General features: G+C 36.6%; 1 protein-coding gene across 1 annotated transcript; it reads right to left on the reverse strand.

Annotated features, from left to right (window-relative positions):
• Nucleotides 1–912: 912 nt before the first annotated feature.
• Nucleotides 913–3,807, reverse strand: LOC131600575 (uncharacterized). Its single transcript, XM_058872717.1, has 4 exons — nucleotides 3,601–3,807; nucleotides 3,400–3,507; nucleotides 2,108–2,275; nucleotides 913–1,240 (listed from the first exon to the last, which is right to left on the reverse strand). The coding sequence occupies exons 1-4, from the start codon at nucleotides 3,700–3,702 to the stop codon at nucleotides 1,118–1,120; spliced, it is 501 nt and encodes a 166-aa protein (XP_058728700.1). The 5' UTR covers nucleotides 3,703–3,807; the 3' UTR covers nucleotides 913–1,117.
• Between the last annotated feature and the right edge of the window lie 17,985 nt (nucleotides 3,808–21,792).

Raw genomic sequence — 21,792 nt, forward strand, 5'->3', positions numbered from 1 at the left:
CACGACATTTTACTTATTCATCTTTAAAAGATGAATTCCAACCACTAGACTACTTGGCAAACAAAATGTTATTTAAAATCCTGACAACAACAATTGATCCTATATAATCTAAGGACAATAGAAAGGATTTTCAATTATTGATAATTTGTTTGTGGTCGAAAGAGACTGTGGAGATATCTAAGGAAAGAAGAGAAATCTTTCCATATAATCTAAGGACAATAGAAAGGATTTTCAATTATTGATAATTTGTTTGTGGTCGAAAGAGACTGTGGAGATATCTAAGGAAAGAAGAGAAATCTTTGCATGCTGTGAGCATTAATCATTGGTTCAACTTGCTGCATTAATCATTGGTTCAACTCGCTCACGTCAATTTTTTATAATTCTTGAGTTGGAAAGTAATGTTTGGTAAATCAGAGGTAAACGGCTATGCTACTGACAGCAGTTATGTTGCACTCACTGGTGAAAATGGTGGCATGGGGTAGCCTGGTAGGTCTATAATACCATGTAACATAAGAGAGAAAATTGATGCATTTGCTTTTGAATGTATGCAATTGAATTTCCGAGTATGATATGAGGTGGTTTACGATTTGCATAGACATCCTAGTCCTAGTTGTACACCATAAGATGGTTGAACCTACATCTAGATACAACATTTTATGAAATTTAGAAACTAAAATTTAAATGGTCTGAATCTTAAACTTGAATTAAAATTGAGATTAGAAGGAAGTTATCTACGTTTACTTTTTAAAATCTAAAACTTCATATTAAACTCGATTGGTACTAAATTTGTTTAACAAAATAATTTAAGGGATGATTCGCAAGTTTTATCTCTATACTCCACATTTCAGAAAAGCTAAAAACTCTTGCTTTTCGGAAACACTAGTCTCTTGAAACAACAGTGCAAATCTCAAATTGAAATGCAAAGTGAACTTGATAAAATCCTTTGGAAGTAGTTAATTCCCTCCAAGAAATATCACAGGATTTTTCCGTGTAATATTAAGAGGATTCCACAAGTTTACAGTCTGGTTCTGATGTACCTCAGAGTACAAACATTTGTCCAAAAGAGAAGAGTCAATTTATACACCAAGGAATTATTCAAACATCTAACTAGTTCTCTTTACTTCACCACATCAAAAGTAGCTTGAAGATTGGATATCATGACTGGACACTCACCCTTTTCATCATATTCAGCAAAATCTCCACTTGACAAGTCAACATTCTCAAACTTTGTTCCCTCCAGCTACAAAATACAGCTTGCATTAAAAAGGAAAATTGGACAAACAAGTGAAAATTTAATAATGCAAAGAAAACGTCTGAAGCATGTGCGTCAAAATTGAAAATGGAAGGCAGGTGAATATGCCTAGAAATTAGAGACTGTATCAAAGACAAAACAAAGGATGGAGGAAGAATGATGCAAATTACATGCAAAAGAAGAAAGCAAGTGCTTAAAGATGGAAAATATAGGTTCCCTCACGTTGGGAAATCATTTAGTACAACTATAGCATGAAATTTGACAAGTGATTGAGCTAAAGTGGTTAATAAGTTGTTAAGATCAAATCGATCTGGAGCACATGAGTTAACAATGATTGACCATACTTTACATATCTCTTGGCCAAACTTTAGACTATTAAGGCTTCTTCCCTAGGAAGCGGGAGGGTTAATACTCAATAGTTAGCATGAAACTTGATTCAAGAGAGCATAAAGGGACTGCATATTTCACAAATTTCACAATAATTTAGACTTAATTGTGAAGAATGAAAATTACTTTGAACTTGCTCATCTTCTTGTTTGATTATTGGTTTAATTTCTCATATTTTAGAGTAGAAGACTTTGAATTTAATCACATCAAATTCTTCCAAGGTTTGGAGTTTTGCAGGTAAACTTTTCAGACAGAATTGATACCAATGAGAATACATATCTAGTTGTCAACATCTTACTGCAACAATTACGGAATAAAAGAAAATGAAACATACAACAAGAAAATAGAGTATATGAGCCATTTACCATATCCAGATTTTAATCAGCAACATGGAGCAATTAGAGGAGAATATCAAAGATATTAAGCCAAAAGTAATGAAAACATCAAACAAATAACAAAGAAACTCACCGACTCAACTTTCCATCCAGTGCCGAATACAAATTCTATGGGTTCATAGCCCCTGCAGTCAAATAACATCAGTGGGGAAAACTTCCCTGATTCAGCTGTTTCCTGGGTGAGTGGTTTTCCTCTGCCTGGGATCATAGTCACAGTGCTCTCCCTCCCACAAAACTTGCACTGTATACCAAAACAAAGGGTGTCAAGAAGCCATCAGCAGCAGATACATACAGGTTAAATATTACCATATCCACATATATTAAAATAGTACGTGTCATTTATAGTTAGTAATTAAACTATAGTTTAGTCAAAATAACTACAGTAAAATTCAGAATGAATAACACAATGGGATTAATCCCCAATATATAGTTAACTGAATAACGGCAAACGAGTTAACTTCCTAACAACTTTGGTAAACTCAATAACAACTTTGTACCTAACAAGTTATTTCGATTAAACTAGAGTTTAATTACTAACTCTAAAATTATGCAGCAATTAATTAACATTTCCAGAATGTGCCTCCTATGATATTGATGTAACACAAACAGTACAAGAGCAGACATAATAAAATTCTTCTCAGTCATAATGTTAAGTATAAAAAGTCAGACAACTAAAAACCTAAACTGAGTTATAGCAACTGTATGCAAATCATGAGTTGCATTTCCTGTGTTTCCGCAATAGACTCATTCTACCTAGTGGGATAAAAAAGTCATCGGATCTGGTGATGGGTCCATAAATATCAAGTATGCAAATAATATATTGGAAATTTGGGATAATGCTGCCTTTCCTTTTAACTACCATGCATATACAAGTTAGTTTAGTGGGGAGTTATCTGAATGCACATGTTTCTATATGATCCATGTTAGGGAAGATAATAAAATGTAAATACAGGTTTAATGTCTAAGATAACAGCCTGCTTTGGATTAGGTCTAACTTATGGGATCTTATCAACTAAAATAAGACCCTGTTTGGATTAACAGCTTAATTGAACACTTTTAGCATAAACGGTTATCATACGAGTGCTCATGTTTAAGCTATCTCTATAACAAAGTATAACAATGTCAAATTGTTTTTCTGAAAACCACAAGCTGTCTTCATAAGCTATCCTCAAAAGTTTATGAAAATAAACTTATAAACAACTAATGAACAATGGCATAAGTTGTCTTCATTACGTCTCTTAAACGGACACATATGTAACTATGATTGTGAAGGTTAACTACAACCACAGTATAAAGCCTTGCTAGTGTAATAGTTCAAAGGCCTACCATCTGTTCGATGAAATGCGTAGCTGAAGATTAAATTACCTTTTGAACAAGATGCGTAGTGCCCCTACCAGCAGGAAGAGGAACGGTGTCGTTCAACGACACGCAAGTTTCTTTTTGGCTCAATTCACCACATCTTCCACATTTCAACTATCATCATCATCACAAAGATAAAGAAATTAATATTAAAATAGAGAGGAAGAAAAAAGCATGTTGAAGAAAATGAAAAAGAGATTGTAGTACCTTGAAGAAATAGGGGAAATTGGGATCATCGCAGCCACCTTGAGGTTCAAGATTGGTCAAATTCTCGAGTTCAGCGCTGATCATCAGCATGTAGTTCACCATTTTTTTCAGTTTGCGTCAAACTCAATCGGTTTCTTTCTGGGTTTGGGTTGTTCCAAATTCTAACTGAATTCGATCGATGGTTCTAGAAGGAATATTGACAGAACTAAAAAAGATATAGTGTTATAATAATAAAGAATATTATTATTATTATTTAGAAATTTCTATCTAATAGTCAAATTTAGAATAGTAATGATAAATTATTGGTGATGTATAATTTGTCAAAGATAGAATAATGATACTAATTATAATAGTAATTTCTCCACTAGTATAAATACACCTCTTTGGTAAATGTAAAAGACACACTAAGTTTTACTTTGAAAGATAGAAAAGTTTCATTCCACTTCCTCCATCATTTTCATAGTTGGCTTCATAAACTCAACTTAAGTTAGGTTCAATATCTAGTTATTCTTAACACGTTATCAGCACGATCGTTTCTATCAAAAGTGTTTACTACACTAGGTATATATTCTATACTTATCACTTTAATCTTTTTATTTTTTATTTTTTTATTTTGCCCCGGTTATAGAAAACTGGCAACCAGTCAAGTGATTTATAACTAGTGTGGCTATTTTTATTATAAACTTTGTATGGAGGTTTAAAACCCCATATACCATTACTAACATTTATATTTATATATTTACTAACTTTTATATTTAGTGGAGGTTTAAAAACCACCATATGTTGCTACTAACTTTTATATTTAGTGGAGGTTTAAAAACCCCATATCCAGTTACTAACTTTTATATTTAATGGAAGTCTGAGATTCCTAATGTAAACACTAACTTTTATATTTCAGTGGAGGTCATAATCCCATTTGCAGATATTAACTTATATATTCAATGGAAGTCTGAGACTTCATATGTAAATATTCTTTTAATATTCCGTGGAGGTCTAAAACCCCATACGCATGTACTAATTTTTATCATATGTGTTCATTTACCTTATATGTTATAGATTATATTTATCTCCAACACTTATAACAGTCATATTTTTTTTTACACACTTAATTTTTGGTTTAAATATTCTTTTAATCAACCTTTTTCTTTTTCCTTTTCACCAACGGTAATATAACGACCATTTTTACCTCTATAAATACTTCAACTCCTTTCATAATTTTTCACATCATTCTCAAAACATCTACCTACAATTTCTTTTTCAAATGGATGATTTTCTTATTTTGCTCATCACCCTCATTGTAATCATTTTTTTAATTTTCAGTCTTATTATGTGATCCGCTGTCGCACGCGGGTCAAAAACGAGTTAATTTGTAAAACTGTAGTAACGACGGTAACGGTAACTCGAGTATCGTCTCTCAAGGATTCCTATTCTTATTAACCAATGTAAAATCGAATTTGGGGGGGGGGAGTTGGTTTGGTGGTCGAATTATAAAAAGTTCTTAAAAAAAAGTGATTCTGAAAATAAGCTGTTTTGAAAATAAGTGATTATGGGATAAGCCAATCTACCGATTCAGTTCTACCAATCATCGATTATTATAATTTTACTATCCTAAGCGGATTCCATTCCTGTTCGATTATAACATCAATCAACAAGCGCGACAACATTATCAGAATTATATTTCCCTTTTGCCGAATTAAGCATTCGGTTAAGCATACAGCGGATTAACGATTAAGCAACGATAAACCGCAAATAAATTGGAAAGCATAAATCAATCGAACCAAACAATCTACTCTACGAATAATCAGATTAAGCAAATGATAAACACAAAGTAGAATTGAAGGATTTGGAATTATAATGCAAAATTATATTAATCTCATAGTTTTGGAACCTGAATACGGAAGATTAACTCGAAAGGATTAGTTCGCCATGGATCAATTCGTACAAGCCTTGTTTTTTGTGAATGGGAGATGATTCTGAACAATCCCGCGGCTGCTACCCTAAGGGGAAAGATTACAACCCGTTTTACAACCCAACTGGGTCAAACATACGACCCAGACCCAAAACTAATTGACCCGAAACTTAACTAAAACTAGTGCTGCAACTTCAACGAATATTCTAGCCCTTCTACAATCCGATTCTGACTTCGACTCCAACATAAGAATTGTAGCTCTTTCTCTTAGCTTTCCGTCGATTATTAGAACGCCTCAATCGGACTCCTGGAACTCCAGATATGATCATTTCCGTGCAGACTGCTAAAGCTGAAAATTAAATACGAAAATCAAATAACAATAAAAATAAATTAAAATATAAAAACATTATAAAATACAAAAATAAGACAAGCAAACCATGGAAATGTATAAGTACAACCGTAGAGGAATGTGCATCAAAATGCACTGATCAAATTCCCCCACACTTGAACTTTTGCACTCCGAGCAAAATGAAAAAAACAAAATAAAGAAAACACAAATACATCAACAGTTACTCATCCTAGGCTACAAATCTTCTTCGGGTAAGTTTGCATCGACAGGTACTAATCTTACACACTAAGGACATCGTAAGAACACTAACCACATATATGCAGACATAAGCCTCCTAAATACACAAACGAATTCAAATCATATTATTATACCATAGCCTAACTTACTCATCCTTTTTGCTCTTTTTCATTCAGGCGCAATCACATTAAGCCCGTTATCTCCACACACTTATAGCAGGACAACCGGTTAGTGACTCTGATCCTTTTGCACGGGGTTCCGGTACTTGTGTGGCATAACCCTTTGCTTACTCAGATGTAGTTGCGGGGGATCGGACCGTAATCCTCCCTACCAAGTTCAACACCAGAAACCGCTGAACCAACTAACAAAGAGTTTTGAAAACTTTTTTTTTGTTGAAGATTACACAACCGTTGGGTTAAGTGACCGGGTGAAGATCACCAAACTTAGAAGGTGTATTACCTTTTTCTTTTCTCTTTTTTTTTTCTTTTCTTTTCGGAACATTCACTTATATTCATCGGCTTCCTGCGTAAAGTGTGTGAGAGATGGTGCCGACTGCTGAAATAAACTACTCAAGAGCTGTCAAAGAATGAGAAATTAAGGCTAAAACATAATAAAAAATTCAAATCAATTTCCGTATGCAGGAGACTTACGGTGTTAGAACGATACCGATCTTGTGAATTTTTCCCAAGTCTCCGCAAACTCGACTCAAATCAGTCTGTAGCCCAAAACTTTCAAGAAGATGCATTTTTTTATTGAATTTAAACAAAATACTGACAAAAAAAAAAACACACGATTTCCTCCCCCACACTTAAACTAAGCATTGTCCTCAATGAAAGGACATTACTAATAAAGTAGAGAGAAGGAAAGAAGGACTCCCTGATCAAGTTGCAGTGTAGTCAGGTGCTTCTAAAGAAAGCTCCTCTATGCTGGCATTTTCAGGCACCAAACTTTCATGGAATAACTTCAGCCGCTGCCCGTTAACCTTAAAGACTTTGTCAGTACCTGCACTTTTTATTTCTACTGCACCATGAGGGAAAACATTAGTAACAACAAAGGGGCCAATCCATTTGGATCGAAGTTTCCCAGCCATAAGCTTAAGGCGGGAGTTAAACAGTAAAACCTGTTGGCCCACAGAAAATTCCTTCCTAGAAATCATTTTATCGTGGAAGTGCTTAGTTTTTTCTTTATAAATCCTAGAGCTCTCATAAGCCTCTAATCTAAGCTCTTCCAACTGTTGCAATTGGAGTTTTCTTTCAATACCTGCTTGTTGCATCTCCAAATTACAACTCTTCACCGCCCAAAAAGCACGGTGTTCTATCTCAACAGGAAGATGACACGCCTTACCAAAAATAAGTCGATAAGGAGACATCCCAATGGGTGTCTTGAAAGCTGTCCTTTGAGCCCAAAGTGCGTCTTCTAGACGACGGCTCCAGTCTTTCCTGTTTGGCTGCACCATTTTCTCTAAAACCTATTTGATCTCCCTGTTGGAGATCTCAGCTTGCGCATTAGTCTGTGGGTGATATGCAGTAGAGACTCAGTGCACAACTCCATACTTTCTGAGTAAGGCTTCCATGGTGCGGTTACAGAAATGAGTGCCTTGGTCACTTATGATAGCTCGCGGTATTCCAAACCTGCAAAAGATATTAGACCTGACAAACTCTGCAACAACTTTAGAATCATTAGTCCTAGTGGGGATAGCTTCCACCCACTTTGAAACATAATCAACAGCAAGCAAAATGTAAAGGAAACCAAATGATACAGGAAAGGGACCCATGAAATCAATTCCCCATACATCAAATACCTCACAGAAAAGCATAGGCTGCTGAGGCATTTCACTCTTGCGAGTGATGTTTGTACCTGCTATCTGGCACTCTTTACAAGTGCGGTAAGTCTCAAAAGCATCCTTAAAAATACTCGGCCAATAGAAACCTGAATCAAGAATTTTTCTTGCAGTTCTTTGAGGACCGAAATGTCCGCCGACTTGAGATGCATGAGAAAATTTCAAAATAGATTCAACCTCATTGTCGGGGACACATCTCCTGATTACCTGATCACTACCAAACTTCCATAGATATGGATCATCCCAAACATAATATTTGGCATCACTCTTGAGCTTGTGAACCTGTGATCTAGATGCACCTGTAGGAAAAACACCAGCAACAAGAAAATTAACAATGTCAGCAAACCAAGGTGTAATCCCATGCAAAAGAAACAACTGCTCATCAGGAAAGTCATCCTTAATAGGAAAAGGATCTTCATCTCTCTCTATCCTGCTCAAGTGGTCAGCCACTAAGTTCTCAGCTCCACTTTTGTCTTTAATCTCAACATTAAACTCTTGGAGCAGCAACATCCACCGAATCAATCTCGGTTTTGCATCCGGCTTCTTCAGCAAGTACTTTAAAGCTGCATGGTCAGTAAAAACAACAACCTTGGAACCTAGCAAATAAGATCTGAATTTGTCAAGAGCAAAAACAATAGCTAGCAGTTCTTTTTCAGTGGTGGTGTAATTAGACTGTGTAGAATCTAAAGTCCTAGAAGCATAGTAAATCACACATAAGCTCAAAAGGGAGGGTCCAGTCAGGGGGCTGAATGATGGGAGCGGAGGTCAATGCTTTCTTCAAGAAGTCAAACGCTTGTTTGCATTTGTCATTAAACTCGAAAGTGACGTCATTCTTCAACAAGTTCGACAGCGGAAGAGCTATCTTGCTGAAATCCTTGATGAAACGCCTGTAAAAACCTGCATGACCAAGAAAAGAACGAATCTCGCGAATGCAAGAAGGGTAAGGCAGTGTAGAAATCACATCAATCTTAGCAGGGTCAACAGAAATTCCTTTTTCAGAAATAATGTGACCAAGAATAATTCCCTGCTCAACCATAAAATGACACTTTTCATAATTCAACACAAGGTTAGTCTCGATGCATCTTTCTAAAATCAAGTTTAAACTGTTCAAGCATGCATCAAAAGAAGAACCATAAACAGTAAAGTCATCCATAAACACTTCCATGCAATTTTCAATAAAATCAGAGAAAATACTCATCATGCATCGTTGGAAAGTGCCAGGAGCATTGCAAAGGCCAAAAGGCATCTTCCTGTAAGCAAATGTACCGAATGGGCACGTGAAAGTGGTCTTTTCTTGATCTTCAGGTGCAATATGAATCTGAAAGTAACCTGAAAAACCATCAAGAAAACAATAATGTGATTTACCAGCTAGCCGTTCAAGCATCTGGTCAATGAACGACAAAGGAAAGTGATCCTTTCTAGTAGCCTGGTTCAGTCTCCTGTAATCAATATAAACTCTCCAGCTGTTCTGGACTCTAGTGGGAACAAGTTCATTCTTTTCATTTTTTACCACTGTGAGTCCAGATTTCTTAGGTACAACCTGCACTGGACTTACCCACTTACTGTCAGAGATAGGATAAATGATACCTGCTTGCAAGAGTTTGGTTACCTATTTCTTTACAACATCAAGAATCAAAGGATTAAGCCTCCTTTGGGGCTGCCTTACTGTTTTCGCTCCATCCTCAAGTAAAATCCTGTGCATGCACATCGAAGGACTAATACCTGGAAGGTCGGCTAATGTCCACCCGATTGCTTTCTTGTGCTTCTTCAATACCTGCAAAAGTCTGTCCTCTTGATTGAAATCAAGGTTAGAAGAGATAATAACAGGAAGTTTTTCATTATGCTCCAAGTAAGCATATTTCAGGTTCCCAGGGAGCTCTTTTAGCTCTAAGGACGGGGCTGAATGATGGATGGAAGGCTTGGGGCAGCCGGGATGTCAAGAGCATCGACGGTAAAAACAACCTCATCGGTAACAACTTCACCTGTAGGAAATGTATCAGGCTGCAAGGAAGCATCAATCTCAGCACAAAGGACACAAACATTAGTGTCAGTGCAGTCAGGACATGAATAATTATCATCAAAATCAGAGAGAGATGGAAAATCAAGTGCAAATAATTCAGAACAACTCTCATCAACTAATTCAGAAATCAACTCAATGTTAAAAACCGAATGCTCCTCCACGGGGTGTTTCATGGCATCGAAGATGTTAAATTTTGCAACGATATCACCAAATTCCATGGACATGGTTCCATCATCAACATCAACTTTTGTCTTCGCCGTTTTCATGAACGGTCTGCCTAAGATGATGGGAGCTCTGCTTGACTTAGTTTCTCCTTCCATGTCTAGAATGTAAAAATCTGCAGGAAAAATTAAATCGTTAACTTGAACGAGGACGTCTTCCACTATGCCGGCGGGACGTGCATTGCTCTTGTTCGCCAGTTGAACGATTAAACCTGTATGCTGCATGGGACCAAGGCAAAGGTTATTATAAATAGAAGTAGGCATAACATTAATGCCCGCTCCTAAATCAAGCAAACAATTATCAAATTTCTTATCCCCGATAGTACAAGGAATAGTAAAAGTTCCCGGGTCCTTGCACTTTTGTGGCAAGACCTGAGAGATGGCCGAAACACTTTGTTCGGGCTGAATGAAAGCAGAGATGCTTCTTCCCAAGTTGACTCTGTCACTTCCTTTCACTTTTCTCTTGTTTGTACAGAGATCCTTCAGAAACTTTGCATACCTTGGAACTTGCTTAATCACATCAAGAAGCGGAATGTTTACCGCTACTTTCCTAAACATATCCAGAATTTATTTTTCTTTGTCTCCCTCCTCAATTCTTTTATTTTTCAGAACTCTATGTGGGAAAGGAACTGGTGGCACATACTCCTTTTCTTTATTTTTTTCAGTTCCGACCACAACAGAAGAAGGAGAAGAAAGCTCAGCTGGAGAAGGTTCAGATGGAGAAAGTTCAGAAGTTACCTCAATGAATTTTTTATTCTTTTCAGGGGCTGTTTCTGTAACTTTTCCGGATCGCAAAGAAATAGCGCTCACATTAGCATTACCATTCGGATTGACAACAGTTTGTGCTGGAACTTGGTTCGAACCTTGAGCTTGCATATTATTTATTTGAGTAGCAAGTTGTCCCATCTGTGTGGTCAAGGTCTGAATGCTAGTGTCGGTTCTTTGTTGAAACTGAAGGTTGTTCACGGCCATTTGCTTAACAAGATCTTCCAAGGATGGTCCGGAAGTAGTAGCTGGAGGGGTGTGATGTGGCTGGGGTAATGGAACGGTGAGCTGTTGTTGGGAAGGCTGCTGATTTCCATATCGGAGGTTGGGATGATTCCTCCAATTGGGGTGATATTTGTTGGTAGACAAGTCAGGGGTGTTGTTGTACCTGTAACATCCCGATTTTTATTAATATTTTTATTTATATTAGTAATTATACTGTTTGGTGTTTTTAATAATTACTTATTTATTTAGTTATTATGTGATATAATAATTATTTAAGTATTTAATTATGTGAGTGTTTGTATTTGACTCAATTGAGTTATTAGAGAGATATAACTAAATGGGCCTAAGTGATAGAAACATAATGGATGGATTGGTGGGTCAAGCCCAATTGAGATAAGTGAGATAGTAAGAGAAGGTTAGGGTTTTAGAGGTTACTATTTTCATTTGGGGGAAAAAATAGGAAGAAGAGAAAAGAGGCAAAATGGAAGAGAACAATGGTGGAAGAGAAAAGCTAGAAGAAACCTCATTTTCGCAGCAAGTTTCAGCATTGAGTCGCCTTAGCAAAACGGATGTATCTCTCAATCCAACCGTTGGATCGTCGCGTGGTTTTGACACAACGTTCCTGACTCATAGAGGTAAGTTCTGACCGGAGCGATTTTGATTTTGAGGATTTTAAGTTCGTCTGATAAGCTGATTTCCGAACTGGTTTTTAGGTGTGTCTCCAAATTATGTTTGAAGGATTTATTTTGGAGAAAAGTTTAGAGCTATGGTGAAAGATTTCATATTTGCCAAGGTAAGGGTGGGGTTCTTTCATGCTAAAGGGTTGTATGATAGTATGTTATAGTGGGTTTAATTCTATACTTTGATATCCATGTTCTTCTATGTTGCAATTTTGGGTATTTGATGATTTGTTGGAATGTGATGATATAAATGTGATAAGTTGTGTGCAATTGATAATCTATGTGTATTAGATTGTTATGTTTGTTGTGAGTAAACCATTGATAGTGAAATAATGGGTTTTGTTATAGAATTGGAAAATAATGGAATAGAAATATAATAGTTGAATTGAAATTAATATAGTTTAATTATTAATTGGATAGTTAAATTATTAGTTGAATTGATTCCAATAAGTCTATGTGATTGGAATATACTTGAACTTGGACCAATTATTCGGTTTATCGGTAAATTACGGTATTTTGAGAAATTGTTTGTAATTGTGTTTTGGCTTGAATATGTATGTTGAGAAATATATATTGTCATGCCAATGATGTTGTTTTGATATTGATTCTTTATGGTTAGTTGGTTAGCATTAATTCTAATGACTAATTGCTTGATGTTGAAAATGTGTGTTCATGTATAATTGACAAAAATGAGAATTAACATGAGATAGTATGATTACTAGTGTTAATTGGATTGTGTGAATCGTAATTGATTAATTGGCCTCTCATATGTGAATGATGTGTGTGTGTTGTGAATGTTGTGTACAATTGGTGGATAATTCATAGAGTTGAATTGTTGTGATATGTGGAAAGTTAAGATGGTAGAGATGATCTTAATTGCATATATTTGTGAGATTGTACATACATTCATATCATAGTGTGCCTTGAAACATAGGTGGAATTGCTTTGAAACACAAGCGTGGCTTGGATTCTAGAGTGAATCGGAAAGCGGTAAACTATATGTTTACATTTGGTGGCTTTGGTCTTGTCCGGATCTGAAGCGTGGCTAGATTCTATATGAATCGGAAGCGGTGGAACTTTGGGTCCATATTGGGTACCACATGCATAGAGTCACATGTCTTGCATTGAGTTACATTGGAGTTATGTGATGTTTGAATATATGTAATTATGTGATTAGGTGATTGTTATGTGTGCATGAGATGTGATAATTAAATTTGGTGATGTTTGATACATGATTTTGGTGATATATGTAAATGAAACGTATATGATGAGAATGCAAATATATATATGTATTAATGATATATGTATATATGTGGAATATATGAACCATGTTTTGCCATTGTTGATAGTTGTATTAATTTACGTTGTGATTATGAAGTATATGTTATTATGTGCTTGAATGACATACTTGTAAACTTGAATACATTGTTATAGTTGATAGTTAACATTATTGTTGTGATGCAAATTGCTTATATTGAGAAGTGGTGAATTGTGTATGATTTTATCTTTGCTATATGTATTATCATACTTTCCTTTATAATGTTTGATATCTCACCCCTTCTGCTGATGTTTCCCCTACCATGGGAAATGGGCAGGTACTCAAGTATAGCTGTGGAAGTTTGTAGATTCACCGTGTCTGGTTGGTGTGTCGCTCTGATACGTAGCACTCGGGGGTTGTCTATATTGTTGTTTCTATGTTGTTCATGTTTTAGTTGTTGAGTTCCAAATTGGATAATGAGAAGTACTATGATGTTTGAAGTTGTTTCCGATTAAATAAGATGATTTGTTTATAAATTCGAATGTTATGATTCCGCTGCATATTAAAATGAAGTTGGTTTAACTAAGAGCTGTTATAGGTTGTTTTGTGCTTCTCTGAGATTAAAGTGCTATGTATCTGTTTATGAGTTGTTTATAGGAAGTAAATGTGATATCCCAAATGCATTGTTGATAGTTTTTAAAATACTCTGATTTCTTGCATGATATTTTTGGGTAGAATTTGGGGTGTTACAGTACTTGTTCTGGTTGTAAAGGTTGGCTGCATAAGCTTGAGGCAGCTCGGTAACAGTATCATCTTTCAGAAGAGGACAAGTATCAGTGGGGTGATCATGAGCTGTACAAATGCCACATACAGTTGCTGTTTGAGGTTTCGCTACTGCAAGTTGTTTAACTAAAGCGGTCAGCTCATCAAGTCTGGTTTCTAAAGCTCTGTTCGAGGAACCTTGAATTTGATGTACACCCTTGGTCTGGACAGAATTGGTTCGAGTGGTGAACTGCTGGGAATTTAAGGACATATTTTCAATGAGGGCTCTGGCAGCAGCTGTAGTTTTGTCAACAAGTGCTCCACCACTAGCAGCATCAAGAATGTTTCTATCCATAGGTAACAACCCCTCGTAAAAGTACTGAATGAGAAGTTGTTCGGTAATCTGATGTTGAGGACAGCTTGAAACTAACTTCTTGAACCTATCCCAGTACTCAGCCAATGACTCGTTATCTTGTCTAATACCACAAATCTCTTTTCGGATTGAAGCAGCTCTAGATGCAGGAAAATATCTGTAATACGGTGAACTGACTTTTTAATAATCGAAATGTCGCGGTAAGCAAGAGTCGCCACCGACTTTTATTTTATCCAAATATTAGAAAGGCTAAAAGAACAGAAAAAACCTTTTAAAGAAATTTTGAGTTCGGGGGGTAATTATGCAAAGGGAAGGTGTAAGGCACCCTTTGCATCCATGGTTTTCCATGGGCTCTTAATTGCTTTGCTCGTTTTGAAACCAAAAGTTTAGAAATGTATAGAAGAAGAAGAAACAAGGACTTTAGCTCGTAAATGAGCGTAGCCTTGAAAGTGCTTAGAAAATAGTAGAAAGATGTTTTTAAACCAGAGCATGCAATTAAGGGCAAATTACCTGGTTAGATGAAAAATGTTCTTTTTAGCCTTTCAGGGTGAAAAGGGTCTATCCATGCCATAAGAGGGCAGGAAGCCTTTCATTTGGAGGTTGAAGGGTCATCGAAGCATCCTTTGCCATAAGACTGTCCCATGCCATAGAAGGGCAGGTAGTCTAAGGCAAGGATCAGAATAAGCCATTTCGTAGGCAGCCAGAAGATACCTCAGCCTTTTTCCGTAGGCAACTTCCGAGGGTCGAGGTCATTTGTGTATCGAAGGCAGCATCATTTAGGGTCGTATGACCTTTTAATTATCTAGGCAACAGGCTGAGGTATCCCCGTATTCGAGGGACATGGCTTATTCTGCAAGAAACACAAGGCAACAGGCAACAAGGCAACAGGCAACAAGGCAACAGGGAGGTTACCCCAAAAGTGTGCGTGGGTGCAACAATCACGTGGTTAATCCAATCAAATTATCTTATAATTAGTTATTCTAATTCAATTAACAGGCTTGCACTCCCTAGAATTACTAACCACACAATGATATAACAATAATAATGGGGAAGGGAAATTGTAACCAGCGGAGGAGAGGGGAATTGAAACCAGCGGGATATAATTAAAAATTAAAACAGAAAATATTAGAGTTAAGGTTTAGGGTTACCAAACTCGTTACTTTGGCAATTGATAAACCCTGAAAAGGATAAAGACAAGACAGAAAACATATAGTGAGTGCATTATCAAATTCGAGGGCAAACCTCATTAACTACAAAAGAAAATAGGATAATAAATTAAAAAATAGAATAGGGAGAAGGTACTTAGCTTGGCATTTGCCTGACGGGGTTGAGGGCAAGGGTTTGCCAGAAGCATCGACTCTGACCATTAGGAATGAGCAAAGAAACAAATAAGGCGTGAGTGTACAGGCAGTTCATTGATATTTAATTTTATCCCTAATTTATTAAGGAAAAATAAAATGAAAAACGATCATTTGAAAATTAGATACGGGATAATACTTAGCTTTTGAATTTGATTTGATATGGTTGCTAAGGCGCCTTTAGGGTTGATCCTGAAAAAGGTAAGGCAGAAGGGATGAATGCAAAACAAACCCTAATATTTAAGATAATTTAGATATAATTTAAATTAAATTAAAATTAAATTACTTAGCTTCGAGGTTTGTTGAAGGCGCGCGCTCGGGAAGAATCATGTTACTAACCCTGATAATGCACAGAAAAGAAAATAAATCAGTGTAGGGCATGCTCTTCGTAAACCCTGATTATGACACAAAATTAAAATAAGAAAATACAAGCGATTTAATTAATTATTGGTCCCATGACCTAATTAATTAAATCGAGACAATTAAATCGAGTGTAAAAATAATTTTATGGAATTTTTGGAGTTTAAATAAAATAAATATGATTTTTTAAAGATTTTTAATAATTAAATCAATTTAGATAATACTTTTGTAAATAATATAAGTATTAGATCTTATATAATATAAATAAATAATCAACATAAATTTATTTATATAAAATTTATATAATCTATATATATAAAACTAGTTTTTATTTGAAGAAAACAAAAAAAAAAAGAAAAGAAGTAAATAAAAGAATTATGTAATTGAAAAATAGAAAAAAATTGGAAAATACTCATCTTGATCGTGTGTGGCACGCTGGTGGAGGTGCATGATACACCTGCGCGTTCAGGGACCTTGGATGAGACGAGGCACAGATCTGAGGGCTAACATGAGAGGGTGCACCCTATTCGCATGAGCAAGGACGCATTGGATCCGTCTGTATCCAAAAGGACAACGCGCGCCAAATCCTTTTGAAGGCCACCAATCACGCGCCGCCACCTAGTCATCTTCAACCTCCATCCGTTGCCAAAAGTCCTACTTTTCCCCACGGTTTTTTTCATCCGTCGCCATAGAACCTGCGTTTACGAATATGGCAAAAACAAAACAAAAATCTTTCGCGACCTAATGGACATGATCGTCCTGGTCTCCTGAATCTAATGGTACCTGTAATATGTCTTGATTTTTCTTAAAACAGAAAACCCTAATTAAGAGCTTCAATGCCCTACAATGGTGATTGGTTCATGTCGGCCCAGAAATTCAATTAAACATCCAGGATTGCTTATCAGATTACGCAGAACACAAATATGCAATTATAGTCTAATAATCATGCGTGTATGATTGCAATCGATGCAAAGTTAAAAGACTCTGAAATTGACTTACAGTGAGGTATTCTAAGTGCTTCAAGGTACGGGAATGATCGAGACAGCTTCAAGGAAGGTCGATGAATGCGTTTGACTGCTTAATTCTCCTTGAATTGGACTGTAACCCTTAATTCGAAGTTTCAATTTTCTCCCATTTTCTTGGCTCGGGTTTTAGGTTTTATGGCTGCAAAACTCCTCCTCCTTTGGTCTGCACTGCTTGCTTATATATGGGAGATCAGATTAGGTTAAGAATTTTAGATCAAATCTCTTTGAATCAATCAACTTGAAATTTGATTTCAATATGATTCTTAAATTTCTATTTTGGTCCAATTTTCCCATCAAATCTTCACTTAATTTATTTGCACGAAATTTGACTAATAATTGGGATCATATTGATGATTGAATTGATTAAGAATATAATTAAACCAAATCTTTTCAAATTTCTTTGATTTATTTGATTTAAATCATATTTTAATAAAAATCAATAGAAAGTCAAATAATCATTAAAATTTCGTGGCATTGGTTTTGGATTTTCTAGATGACTTGGGGAGCAAGATTGAATCAAAAGTTTTTGGGCCCATTTGCAAAATATTCAGATTCTTTCACATTTTTCCCTCCAAGATAGCTCAACTTTGACAAGGCCTATTTCCCTCAATTTTTGAGGTATGGAAGTGATCTAGTACTTTTTAGAATTCTTAGGGAGTCCTCTAACCAATGTCTTTGGTTCCATGTCAAAATCATTTTTCATTCTCATTTTATGACCTTTTGAAGAAAGTGTCTTTTTGTTGACTTTTGAAAAGGACCTATAATGTATGAAGCCATATCTCTTAAACCATTGACCTATGAGCTCTGATTCTTGGGCCATTGGATAGAGGGATGAATTCCCTTCAAAATGAGCTTTGGTGGGAATTTTTCTGATGAAGTATGAATATCTGGTGAATTTTCAAAGTTTGGTTGACTTTTTCAGTTCATGCCCAAAATAGTAACTTTTGACTTTTGACTTTTCTGATCTTTCCTTGCATCATCATGATCAACCCTTGATCAAATGATGATTTTAGGGTTATGAGAATGTTGTTGACCAAATATCTTGAGTTTTGACTGTATAATGACTGTTTTGCCCTTGGGAGTCGACTGTTGACCTAATCAGGATTTGAGGGACTAAATTTGCTCTGTTTGACTTGAAACTTTATATGGAGATACTTTGGGATGTTAGTGACCCTATGGAACCACCTTGAGCCAGCCATTGATTCAATGATTTTCCTCTGAATTATTCAAACCCTAGTTTAGAACTTCTGTGTGGGAGACTGTGTTTTGGAGCTTTGTCTTTTGATTTGGTGTTGTGTATGAAAAATAGCATGGGCAAATTTTGGGGTATGACAGCTGCCCCTGTTCAATTATCTTAAACCTGAAGATGTAGAGTGGTTTGCGCGCCAGTCGGTATCTGAAGGTGGAAGATGATTGAACATAAGAATACCAAGAAATTTGCCCTATTTGAAGTAGGGACTTTTGTCGGAGATGGGCTTGTGGATGCCATCTGGTAGTTGAATTTTGAGAAGATGTTGTTTGCGCGTTGACCGTGTCATTACCGTTCATGGTAGATGAATTAGATCCTTGGGAATTGATCGTGTCAGTATCGTTCGTGATACTTGAATTAGATCTTGGAAAGATGATCGTGTCTTCATCGTTCGTGATGATAGAATTAGATCTGAGGAGATAATCGTGTCTTCATCGTTCGTGATGATAGAATTAGATTCTCTTGTCGTGTCAGCACCGTTCGTAGTGACTGAATTAGACTGAGAAGGTCAGTGACCGTGTCTACACCGTTCGTGATGATAGAATTAGATCTCTGAGAGTTGACCGTGTCAGTACCGTTCGTAGTAACCGAATTAGATCTTTTGTCGTGTCAGTACTGTTCGTAGTAGCTGAATTAGACTTTGAAAGTGATCGTGTCTTTACCGTTCGTGGTAAATGAATTAGATCTTCGAGCGTTGATCGTGTCAGTACCATTCGTAGTAGCTGAATTAGATCTTGGAAAGTTGGAGATTTCGTTCATTTGTCGGTACCTGAAAAAGGTAAGATTAAATTTATGCAATGTCATGATGCATGGATTACATAATGAGTCTCTCAAAATAAATGAGAAGCTTCGTATGTTATGTATGGATTTTTATGAGGTAATGTATGCAAGGTATGAATGTGAATATGATTTATGAACTATGCTTTATGATGTAGTCTTGACTGGGAAAGTAAGTCTCTGTTTCGTTGTAGTTTTGATATCTGGTTTCGTCTTGAAGATGCTCAACTGGGGATTTATGATTTCTGCTTGGGGATGATCAGAATCTTGATGCACCCTGACTGAGGATGAGAGATATTAGTAAACCATGTTTGGAGAAGAGCAAAGTGTTGGAGAGATGATAGTATTGAAGATGTAATCTCTGTTGGGGATCTATATCTCTTGTTGGACGAGAGTATTTGGGAGATGATTACTCTGTGGGGATGTGATTCTTGTGAACTCGGCTCTGTGGGGAGTCATGGGTGTCTTGAAAGTTGCCCCCAATATTATAGTAACTTACTACTTGATTCACGACACGCCACTGAATACTGATCAAGATGTTGAACTGGACTTGCATAGATTTGCCCTAGTTAGTAGGAACTTTGGAAAGATTCTCCTCGCGAGGACTTTATGAGATGTTCACTATGGGCGATATGCCCCCAGTAATCATAGGCTCGTGACAATGTCTCACGTTGATTGGGGAGTAGCTTTATATATACTTGGATGCATGCCCCTGATTGTTCGAGCATCCATGAGAGATTCTTCGATTCTTGACTTGATTGCCCCAGATTGATCGGGAAATAGTTTGAAACCCACTTGGGATGTACGCCTCTTAACTTTTTGGCATTTGAGAGATTCTGGACCGGATTGCCCCAGATTGATTGGGCAAAGCGTGTCGTGCCTCTTGTATATGTAGGAGACATTGCTTCTCGGAGTAATCTTGTCTGTCGGGATAGCTTTCAGTCATTAGTTGTACCCTGTGCAAGTTCTTTCTGATGCTAACATTTGAAATTATGTAGCAGAATATGTTTAATAATGAGTTCATGAGATGCAATGCATACGTTTGTCTTGAGTTTTTGAAAAATGTTAAAACAGGAGATGTAAAGGCGTGATATTTGTAAAAACATGATATTTGTAACGATGTGATGTTTGTAAAAACGTGATATCAACTCGGCATTTGTGGTAAACCTTAAGGGGTCAGGATACCTTTGTCGTGACAGTATGCTTTCGAACTAACCATGCTTCAGTTAGGACTTTCAAGGGTTGTAACGTGGCTTGGTTCACGGTTTAAGAAACAAAGGATAAAGGCTCAAAATTTGATTGTACCCACCCCTCTTCGTGATGATTTTCAGTCCTAAGCTCAGTTAATTCAACTTATGCATTCAGGTTCCAAGAGACTTTTGGATTTGCACCTTTGATAATGATGATGGTTCACAAGCAGAGAGAACTTTTGAGATGGCAGTCACTTCTTCCTTTTGGTAGTCATAACTTTGAGTTGTTCAAGAATTTATTGACTTCTTTTTTCATCTTTTTGATATCCCCGACTTTTGCCTGAACTGTCTCTTTTGAGCTTACAGTCAGCGGGACGCCTTGATTTTTGCCTAAGTCTTTTTTGACTTAGCAGGCTTTTCTTTGTATATATGTTTCTTTCATTTTTTTTTGAAAGATATTGACTGCCTTGCTTAATGATTGATGAACCATCATTGGCTTTTGATTGACATCTCCAACACTTCTTTGATGTGTACGGATGAACGCTTGTGATTGAAACCTTTGTTGAAAGGTGTACAGAGTGATTCTCTTAAAATAGAATGCACAGCCAAAATAACTGAGAACTACCCTGCCCCAGGTTAAAAATGCGGGTGTTTCGTACAAAAAGAAACTTCTACTCCTTAGGCTCAAAGGGGTTGACGAGGGATTATCATCCTTATATCTCCACTGTTTAGGAATTGAAACAATGCCTGTACATCGTCAACATAGTCTGTTCAAAAGCATACTGTATGAGGTTGCGGTATCGTTTTCGTCATCCTCCCTCAAAAGGCATACAGCTTTAGCAGGAGTTGAGTATCATAAAACATATGCAAAGTAAAGACACAATTTAGATGAGTGATAGCGAAATAATTTATTCAAGACAAACATATGCAATGCACTGATGATGACTATTAAAACAGATAATGTCTATCATAAGTCGAATGTTTAAACAAACAGAATAGAAATTGCAAACAAAAGTAAATCTAATGATCTAAAACGTTCATCCTTCTAGCCACCCATAGTATTAGCAATCTTGTTGTGATTAGGCATGGGAGCAGTGATCACATTAGGAGTTGCAGGATGGTCGAACTCAATTTCGCCAGCGTCGATCATATCTTGGATCTTGTTCTTCAACGGCCAACAATTCTCTGTGTCATGTCCAATACTATCAGAGTGATAAGCGCATCTTGCATTAGGATTATACTGATGAGATAAGGTGTTGGGCTTCAGAGGAGGATCCTTTAAAGTAATCAACCCTGCTTTAAGCAACTGTTGTAACGCTTCGGCCAAAGTTATGTTGATCTTTGTGAATTGCCTTTTAGATGCACCTTGTTTACGTTGGTTGCCCCTTTGTTGTGTCGGCACTTGATTGGAGGCTAGGACCGCCCCCACAGTATTAGATTCATTCCTCTCATTGTGCGCTTTCTTTGAGGTATTAGCATACGTAGCCACTTGAATTTTACCGCTTCGAATACCGCTTTCAACACGTTCCCCAGTCAGTATGAGGTCAGTGAATCCAGATGACGAACTTCCCAGCAAATGACTATAGAAGGGGCC

This window comes from Vicia villosa, linkage group LG4 (genome assembly GCF_029867415.1).
Source record: "Vicia villosa cultivar HV-30 ecotype Madison, WI linkage group LG4, Vvil1.0, whole genome shotgun sequence".
NCBI lineage: Eukaryota > Viridiplantae > Streptophyta > Magnoliopsida > Fabales > Fabaceae > Vicia > Vicia villosa.

Coding starts and splice junctions, on each gene's coding strand:
- LOC131600575 (XM_058872717.1), bottom strand. CDS start 3,702: ATGGTGAACTACATGCTGATGATCAGCGCTGAACTCGAGAATTTGACC. Junction 3,508..3,600: donor ATTTCCCCTATTTCTTCAAG/GTACTACAATCT, acceptor TGATGATGATAG/TTGAAATGTGGAAGATGTGG. Junction 2,276..3,399: donor CTACGCATCTTGTTCAAAAG/GTAATTTAATCT, acceptor TTTGGTATACAG/TGCAAGTTTTGTGGGAGGGA.